Source organism: Tinamus guttatus, unplaced genomic scaffold (genome assembly GCF_059628265.1).
Source record: "Tinamus guttatus ecotype Peru unplaced genomic scaffold, ASM5962826v1 Tinamus_guttatus_pri_ptg000149l, whole genome shotgun sequence".
In the NCBI taxonomy this organism is placed as follows: domain Eukaryota; kingdom Metazoa; phylum Chordata; class Aves; order Tinamiformes; family Tinamidae; genus Tinamus; species Tinamus guttatus.
The window spans coordinates 2,239,952-2,249,646 of NW_028288683.1; the positions used below are offsets into that span (position 1 = coordinate 2,239,952).

General features: G+C 44.6%; 1 protein-coding gene across 3 annotated transcripts; it reads right to left on the reverse strand.

The window, feature by feature from the left end:
* Positions 1-4,083: 4,083 nt before the first annotated feature.
* Positions 4,084-7,400, reverse strand: ZCCHC9 (zinc finger CCHC-type containing 9). Of its 3 annotated transcripts, none has more exons than XM_088522098.1 (6): positions 7,298-7,382; positions 7,010-7,228; positions 5,874-6,024; positions 5,551-5,643; positions 4,542-4,610; positions 4,084-4,231 (listed from the first exon to the last, which is right to left on the reverse strand). In XM_088522098.1, the coding sequence occupies exons 1-6, from the start codon at positions 7,367-7,369 to the stop codon at positions 4,116-4,118; spliced, it is 720 nt and encodes a 239-aa protein (XP_088378224.1). In that variant the 5' UTR covers positions 7,370-7,382; the 3' UTR covers positions 4,084-4,115. The 3 variants fall into 3 exon arrangements, with proteins under 3 accessions (XP_088378224.1, XP_088378223.1, XP_010219310.2); XM_088522097.1 differs by having other exon boundaries at positions 7,010-7,216; positions 7,274-7,382; XM_010221008.2 differs by having other exon boundaries at positions 7,010-7,400.
* Positions 7,401-9,695: the final 2,295 nt, after the last annotated feature.

Sequence of the window (9,695 nt, forward strand, 5' to 3'; positions counted from 1 at the left end):
CACACATAGCTGAAAAGGTTTCAGAGTGATTTCAGAGGTTTTGTTGTAGAGCATTGATTTCGTTTTCTGCTGTTTTGTTTGTATTTGATCAAAAGTGCCCACTGAAAAAAAAAAACAAACAAAAAAGCAAAACAAAACAAAAACAGGTAAGACAGTCAGCAGTTAGATTATAACATGAATTGCCAGGGCTGGGAGAACTGAAAGAACTGGAGAATGGGAACTGTGGCAGTCATGTTACTGTAGTCTACCAAGTAATGCAGCCAAAGCTCTCGGGGTCTGATTCAGTTCCCACTATAGCAAAGAGCTCTTTAATTAAACCTGGCACTGAATCAAAGCTCTGATAATGATATATGGGTTCCAGTATACCTCAATTTTGCACGACTTGTCCACCAAGTGCAGTAGAAGAGACACCAACTGTGTCCTGGAAGCCATCAAGGGTATTAGCAGGATGAGTCACCTGGCCTCTCAGCAAGCCTGATTTACCTTTGGTACAGCACTGCACTGAACCAAAGCATCAGTGAAATCAGGATCTGTCCTCTCTGGCTCCCAGGGAAGACTGGCCCCTGCCTTCCTTAACAGAAAGCCCTGTTGGCACTTGTAACAAGTCAGCAAGACAGACACTCATCTCTGGCTCCCAAAGGGCGATGCTGGGTCTAGATCCGAAGTGTGAGCGTGGCACGGCTTTCACCGCACGCGTGCAGTGCCTAAGTCCAGGAGGCAGGACAGCAGCCCTGCCAGAGCAGAAACCCTGCTGAGCCCCTCCTGCCAGCTCGGCTGGCCCTGCAGGAACAGTCCTGGCCAGGAACCCCTGCAGGGCCAGGAACCCGGGTCCTGCTCCACATGCTTTAACTCCGTTGCATGTGGACGGCGGCAGGCTGCCACAGCGCGGGACAGGTGAGTCATTGTGGGCACAAGCTTTAGTGAACAGAGACACCTAATGTTCAGCTCTGAATACATGCGCAGAACTCAAGGGCCCAAGCTCAGCTGCTGCCAAGCGCATGACCTGCCTCCTAGAGCTCCTTATACATGGAAATTAGGTTCTGGCCTAGGTAATGTGTGGTGTTAGTTGTGGTTTTTTGTTTGGTTGCTTTGTTTTTTTTTTAGCATTTTTTGAGCCAGATGACCTGGTTTCTGTCCCTAGAGCCTATGTATTTCTAATCCTCAAACATAAGAGTGTGCTCCCACTGGTGTTGGGGGTGGAGGACCTGTGCATGCTGTTCAGTCTGAGCTCCTGGATCATCCTTAGGCCAGTTACTGACCATGTTGTACTCAGTGGTAAGGGCAGGTGCTTGGGAGAAGCGTGAGGCCAATGAGATACTGATTTTTGTGCTGAACTGCTCATGAGCTCCCACTACGACCTGAACCTGGCTGTTCCCGAGTGGCATTTTCTGTTTCTAAAAGGAGAAGCTCCAGGCGGGGACACTGTCAGCAAAACACTGACATTCCTGGGAAACCACAGCTGCCCAATTCTGGCCAGTGGCTTCATCTCTGTGACCCTGGCACACAGACATTAGCCCTTTCTGTGAATGCAGCTAGAGCTGTGCAGGTAAATTTGTCATTTCCATGTAGCCTAAAGACTCTACAACAAATACTAGCCACCTTCTAAGACAAGGAGATTCCGGAGGCTTCTGCTAGCACAAGGTTTTCCTTAAATTTAATTCTTTGTCTAACTTGAATTTGCTTGCAGTTACAAGCATCTCTTTACATGCAGCTTCTAGAAGAGCTTTTCAAATAGCTTTCTTGTAACTACACATGCCTTTGTGCAGCCACTCAAAGGGAGCATTTATTAGTGGGCCAATTTAGCAAATAGTTCTACGTAGCACTTAGTGAAGTAGAGCCTTAACAAGTAAAGCTCTTCACTGATGTTATATGGAATGCAGTGCAAACCTTTTCAGTACATCCTTTTCCTCAAGAGCAGCAAATAAGACAAAAAGGCAAAACTTCCTTCGAGTTACCCAGCCCATGTAAGCAGGTGTTGTGATTACTTGAACAGCTGTTCCTGTGATCCTGAACATCTCCCAGAGCCTCACCATGTGGCTTTGCAAGGCTGAAGAGGCCTGTCCCCGTTTGGCAGACAACAGCAGCGTAGCAGTTAGCTGCAGGAGCTTGGCAAGTGTTTTGGAGTACAAGATGCATCAACGGAAGCGGTATGAAATGGAGGGTTATTCTACCCAGGGATTGGCACTACAAGGAAAACCCTGTCCTGAAGGGAAGGACACTTTTGGCACTGTCCCTTGAGGCAGGTGGCAGTCACCAACAGTAAATTTTTACATCAGTATCATTAGAAACATCTTTTAAGCTAGGATCCAGGTCTGCTGCACTGTTAAAAGTGCTATTACTTCGAACTTTAACAGTTGAATTACAGCTCTGTAATTAGGCTCCTTGATTTTATCCATTCCTACCATTTAAATGTGTGCTCCAGTTGTTATAAACGGAACATACTGTAGCTTCGTCAGCTTAGGTGCCTTTGTATCCAGAGCAGAGCCAAGAAGCCTGAAGTAAGAGCGCTAGCTACTGCATTGATCAGCATTTTATTTTTTTTTAAGGTGCAAATACAAAAAATATCTAGACAATTAAACTTCTGTATTTGTTCTTTGCATTCCAAACCTGTAGCTTCAGTGCATGTTCCTCAGCCCCTGACAATCCTGAACTCAGTTGATTACCTGGTACTACTTCCATGTGTAGCAAGGCCTCCTTATGGATGTTTAACACTTTCAATGAAAGGGTATGTTAATTCTGCTCACGCAGTGGCTTTATCACTGTGCTTTCCCCCAGCCACAGCTGCCTGTTATTGGATGAAGCAAGGTAAGTTTTTAGAAGGCACACATTGGGAAGTGGGGGCAAAGTACCACCGCATTTGACCCATGACAACCACAGCACTAGTAGCCCACTAAAAATCCCAATTTCCAGGTCTGTGACACATGTCTACGCAGCGCAGGGAAGCATGGTACAGATGCCATGAACAGCACCCAGCACTGCTGCTCAGGCTTGTGCGAGATGCCCTTCAGGCTGAAACAGTGCAAGAGAGGGCAACTTTGGTGCACTTCTCTAGTAACCATGTCCTCCATTCTCATGTGATTAGACACACAAAAAGGACCAGCACTGTTGGATCCACTGCCTTTACTGATAGTTGGAGATCTATGGTAGGAACCTCAAGTAATACTGATAAAATATAATTAGTTTTTCAAATACAGGCTTACAGTCTCCATTTAAAAATAAATAAATCTGCCATTAAGCAGACATGTATGTGTAGTACAAAGCAAAGCTTACTCCCAAACTCCCAAGGGATAGGAAGACTGAAGAACAAGATTTTTTCAACTCTTTCCCTGGAAATAAAAAAAAAGGAGGGAAAACAACCAAGCAGCTTCCTTGCTTTCCAACTGTTTTCAGCTGTGTTTCACCATGGCTATCAGAGGAAGGGTCTGCTTGGGCTCCTCTTGGTGACTCAAGACACACACACTGCAATTAATCATCTCACTGACAGAGCTGATCTACCATGTATGACAGCCTGTATACTGAGGCTGTAGGATTGGCTTGATATCTCTAATATCAAACTGTCCAAGCTTGCACATGAAGAGTAAGAAGTCCTTCCCAAAAGCAGAGGCCCAAACTATCTGACTAGAACCCAACAACTGCGCTTAGGAAATATCCAAGATCTTTTTGACAGAAATGTAGAAAAATTTAGTAACAGCAGCATGCTTGCCTTCATCTCTGCCATGTAAGCAGTAGCCTAAGGCAACACTACTGGTCACCTGAACACAGTGGTCGAATATCCCTGTGATAAACTACACCTACCCTGGGTGTTTACTGCAAGATCCCTGTGTTGAGATTTCCCTCTTCAGAGGGCTGGTAGTGAGAGGGAGCCCTGTTCAGAGGGAGAGCTCTACTTCTGCATAAACACCCAAAAATAAAGTACCTGCCTGCTGCGTATTTGTTTCTCCCAGCTTTACATTAAGATGAGTGAGTATGGGAGGCAAGGTGGAAAAATTAGGAATACAAAAGAAAATTTAGCAACATCAGTCTGGTTGATTTACTGGATCCAGCAATCCAGCGCAGTCACTATTCTGAAGTGAAGCAATGCAGGGTTACTGCAGCTTGGTGTTCAGGAGTGGCCTTCAGAAATTAACAATTTTAGGTCCTTTCACTTTTGTTTTTTGCAGCTTTGGTGTTTCTATAATTTCTTCAGAATCTGCACTCATTCCACTGGTCCATCGCCCAAGCGTAACATGATCTGTAGAAAAAAAGACAAAATTTTATAGCAAGACTAAGTACTGCCATCATTAACAAATATACTCTAGCTCATACTATCTTCAGAAAACGACCTTTTTTTTTTTCTTCTAATAAGAAGTTCAAGTTTTGCACAGCAACTTCCTCTCCCCCGCCTTACTATATGTGCACATTCCTAAAGGAAAGTTGTCCTTGTACTTTCAGGAACATTTCTCAGACCTTTTTTATCTTGACCACAGCTAATCAAAGTAGTAAATGCAAGTTACTCAACTGTGCATTGAAACTCCCCTGTGCATCGCTACTTTGCATCTCACCTGAGTTCTGGTTTTCTGGACAGTCTTTCCTGAAGTGCTCCACAGAGCCACAAAGTCTGCAGCAGCCACCTTTTAAAACAGAAAGTTTTCATTCATCCAAGGGGGATTTGTTTTATTCCTCTGTGTACATTGTAAACTCTTGTTTTACTATTTTGTAGCAACAAAATCTGTATACACACCACATACAAAGATCGGTACAAGCTAAGATCAAGAACTCTCCCTTTAGATAGTCCATATTCCTGGACACAGTAATGTGACAGGGGAGCAGATGAGCAGCCAGCTTTAGGAGCCTGCCCACCCACACACCCCTCCCTCTCTATCCCTGTCTCTGAGCCCTTAGTAACCACAGTGCTCTGTAAAACTCTGAATGCTACAACTATCAAAGACCACGTACTGAATGCTCCGCATTTCTTAGAAACTGTCTTTGGGAAAAAAAGAATCTGAATTCTGCAGAAACACAATAAATCAAAGTAACTTTTGAAATTAATAGGAGCTGCTGCTAGGTATGAAATCCCAATAGAGGTACTGAATGAAATATGAATTTTACTCATCATCTGAATATTTAAGAGTGCAATATCTCTAAACTAATTATTCTTCCAATTTAATTTTTTAAAATCACCTTTTGCAGTTTGTGAGATGCTCCAAAGTTTGTCCTTCTCCACTTTAACATATGGAATCTAGTTAGCCACATTTCCTTCTCCTCTTGAAATTGCGATGAGTAAGTTTGTGTACTTTGAATGTGAGCTGCTTTTTTAAACTTACAATTAAAGCAGACATTCTTAGGTAATGAAGATTAACACTAGATTCCCCCTAAACTGGCATCTACTTTTTAACACTAGATTCCCCCTAAACTGGCATCTACTTTTATCTACAGTAAAAGATACTGAGAAATTCTTTCTAGTAGAACCGTCCACTCACTTCCAGTACTGTACACGAACCTGTTCCTTTGCTCTTTCTTAGCTAAGCATAAAATTAATGTTTCTATTGCAATAAAAATTGCTACACTCACCTTCAGCATATAATCCTTTGGGATTATCTGGACACGACCTTGAAAGATGCCCCATCTCACCACAGATAAAACATTTTGCATATGGAAAGGGTCCTGTAAAATCCCATACAATTTATGATGCAGATTAAGAACTTCGTAAAATCATAATTTTCCCTAGAAAATACAGTGACTGTGATAGTCATTGTTAAAGTCATGTATTCCTTGAAACATGTCACTTTATATCCTCAGAACAGTTAATTTACTAAAAAACAAAGCCTATATTTCAATAGTCAGAAAACCTGCACAAAGCACTTCTTTGAGAAATACAAATTTCTGAATCTTACCAACAGCTGGATCTACTTTTGCTTTGCACTTGGTGATTTCATGTTCTGTGGATCCACAGCGGTAACAGATTCCTGTACCCATATCTTGACTTTCGAGTACAGCTGGGCAATCAGCAATCCCATGGCCGGGCTCTCTGCAGTGGAAACACACCTTCGAAAATAAAAATTAAGTTACATACATTTTCACAAGCAGTTCACAAAGCCAAAGACTGCATTCCTAAAGATGTAACCTATCCCTAATATATAATTAGCACTTACGTCGAGTTTTCACTAAACCATTATTCTCTTGGCCAAGACCCAGAGGGTATTACCAAATACATATCTCTACTGTTGAGAACTGAATTAATTGTAATGTGAAAAGCAACCTTAAATAGTAAGATTTCATAAACAACTCTCAAAGACAGGAAATTCCTAGTATATGAGGGCCTTTGGGCCTTTTAGAAGACAGAAATAGCCCAAGGGATTTTCTCTCAGGGAGAAAGTACTTCAAGAAGTTAGACATAACAGAGAGCACAGCAGGTCACAAACTGGCTGTCAGTAGTCTAACACCACCACTACATGTACTTTTTTTCTTTCTTCCACAGTGCGGCACTATACATACATACATATATATATATCTCCACTCATCAAAGCAGAACTCTGTAGCTCAAGGATATTTGGCTTAAATTACAGCACAATTCCCCAAGTTTGTTAAATACTACTGCAACAGGTGCTAAAATTAACACCAAGAAAGTTGTACCAGTCCCTATAAATAAGCAAAGACAAATTACTAGGCCTCTTCACTACTGTACACATGGTGCAAGGTGCTACTCGCAAACACGTAACCACTTTCACCCAGCGTCGGAGTTAGCTGGAAAAACCACGTCAGTTCCCAAGCAGAGGACGCTGCAGCCAGAGGCCCCAGAAGAGCAAGGAAGTACAACGGTACACAGGAATATTGTGCAAATGAATTATATAAGGAGGTGGCTCATATTTCACTTGAAGAAGGAAGCTTGGGCAGCCTGTCAAGTGCAACGAGAAGAAAGCAGCCAGCAGAGCCATTCCTGAGGTAAAAACTTAAGTTTAACGGAGCTTTATTTCCCAGCCTTTGGGAAGCTACGCATGGAAAAGGCCGCACAGCCCCAGAGAGAGCTCACCATGGCGTTTTTCTTTGCTTCTCGCCGCCTCAGCCTCCTCCCCTCGCGCCGCCTGTCCTTGCTCAGGGCCAGCGCTACCTCCCGCCGCGCCTCGGCGCTGTCCGCGGCCCCCGCCTGCCCGCCGCGGGACGCCGCCTTCAGGTGCTCCACGAACCCATTGACGTCCACGTTCTCGTAGCCCTTTTTCTTCCTGTTTTTTTTCTTCTTCTCTTGCTCTCTCTTTAAAGGTAGGGGATGCGGGCGACTCCCCGCTCTACCCGCGGCTGCCTCCCCGGAGGAGCCCGTTACCATCTCCTCCCAGGGAGTCGCATCCAGCGCTTTGCCGCCATCGGCAGCGCCCTTGCGGGCCCATCGGGTCATGGCTGCCCCACAAGCAGCTTAGAGAGCTCGAAAACAATAAAAAGAAAGAAGGAAAGGGAAAAACGTGAAGTTTAACACAGGCACCCAGGGACGGCCCGCGCCGCGCGCCGGAAGCGGAGCCGCGTCACCGGGGCCGGCGCACGCGCGCGCCCCGCGGGCGCCATGTTGCGACGGCGGTTGCTGCGAGGCGCCATGTGGCCGCGCGGGGGCGGAGCGGAGCCGCCGCGGCTGCCGAGCGCCCGTGGCGGCGGCGGCGGCCGGCGGGAGCTGCGGAGGGAGGCTCAGGCAGAGCCCCCAGCGCATCGCGGCGCCAACGTGTGTCAGTCCTCCCTGCAGGCGGGAACCGAGCTGGTGCAGTGATGTTGGAATAAAGCACGGCCCTTTAGCCAAGCCGTTCCCGCTTAAATGTCTGCCTGTCAGCAAGGCTGAGGCTGCCCATCAGCACGGCCTCCTTACCCCCGTGAGGCCACAGCGAGGCCCCTTCGGTCCTCTCTGCTGAAAAACCCGCAGTGGGCACTTCAGGGAGCACAGCCCTCCGAGCCGTAATTTGTGACATGTTTCTCTCTCCGAAGCACACCCTTTCACGAGGTGCACAAAGTAAATCTGCAGGACTACATTGATAGACGTCCCTGCATAGCAATGAAATAGATATAAATACAGCAATAGTTTCTTCTCAATTACTCTCAATTCAGTCTCTTGTAATTTTAGCGTTTCACTATTTTTTTTTTGGCAGGTAGAGGTGTTATTATAAAAGCTGGACACCATTCCTTCTTTATTAGTTGTTTTTAGTATTCATGACTCTTTAGAGCAACTGCTGTGCTATATTTTAGTCATTTTCTGGGGCATTGTGCCCACTAGGGGGAGGTGTGCACAAAGCATACACTGATTTTGTTATTAAACCCCATGACTGGCAGTAATAAGCAATACAGATTTATAAATAATTAGAATACATTTATTGTAGGTAAAAATAATCAATGATGGCCATTTAAGAGTCACTTTTCATCAGATGGGAAATAAAACTCAGGTTTTCATTCTAAACTAAAAATAACAAATTTGCTGAGGAAGCTACAGCTCAGCCACAACGCCGGATCAGATTGTTCCTGCCACACACTGCTGGTGAGCCCGGAGAAGACGAGCTGTGTCTGAAGCTGATCCACGCACGCCAGCGGGCTGCAAGAAACAGGCACCGCTGCCCCAGAAGTGAAGCAGCTGCAGGGAATTCAGGATCCCCGGGCCTGCACACGCATCCCAGCAATTTCGGATAGTGTGTACGCTGCGTATGGATGAGCTGATGTTTTGTGAATAGCCACTTACCAACTGTGTGGCTGCGTGTGTCACAGCGGCAGGTTCTTTAGAAAGTCTGACCCGTGACTTCACTTTAATTTTGGTTGAGAATATTTATAATCTACAAAGCCCTGAAGAGAAGTTTGTCTGTTGAAGAGACACCAGTTGTACCTGTGTGTGAGGACTGATCTCTGGCTATGTGAACATTGCTTGCCAGAGTTTCAGGATGACATTTTTCTAGTTGTTGCTATTTTGACTTAAGCTTGGGTAGAGAAAGGAACAGGCAAACCCTGTTACTGCCTAAATGCTGCTGTAGCTGCAGTACTTTGAGGGCTCCTGTACAGAGCTTGATTTAGTTATTTCCTTATTTTAACTCTAAACTGAGCAGGTTACTGATCCTTTTCTTTTTGGCTTTCTTGGCTATCTATCTCTGGCAAACGGTGACATATTCTGTATTCAGGATGGATTTTATTGCTAGGTGCCAGGATACTGAGTGCTCAGGCTGGAGCCCTGTGTTAGTTCCATCAGGTCATGGGCCCCGTGACTCTAATTCTTCAAGACATTTAAACAAGTGCTTAAATATGTTGCTAGGTCAAGTCACATATTTAAAGGTTTATTTTTAGGCAAGTGCTTAAATGCCTGGATGAACTGAGGCCTTTAATGGTTAGCCTGCAGTTGGCTATTTAGTTAGCTATACAGTGAACATACTCTGCCCTTTAATACTTCTTTATCCAAATGAAAAATTGGAAGGTGTCATTCAGATGAAGGAGGATTATTAGATACACACTGTCATGATAGAACTAGAATTTCCCTTGTTAATTTTGGTAGCTACCTGCTAAGGAAACATTGTCTTATTGTAGAATAACAATTTTCGATTTTTTCAGAAACATACAGGGAAGAACTTTATGGCTTTAAACTTAAATAGTAGTTCTCTTTAGCTAGTCACTTAATAATACAGAATGAGGTTTAATTTCTACGTCTGTTGAGGTCCTGTATATATACAGGAGTGCATCCTCTGCAATCCACTGGCACCTGTTTGCAT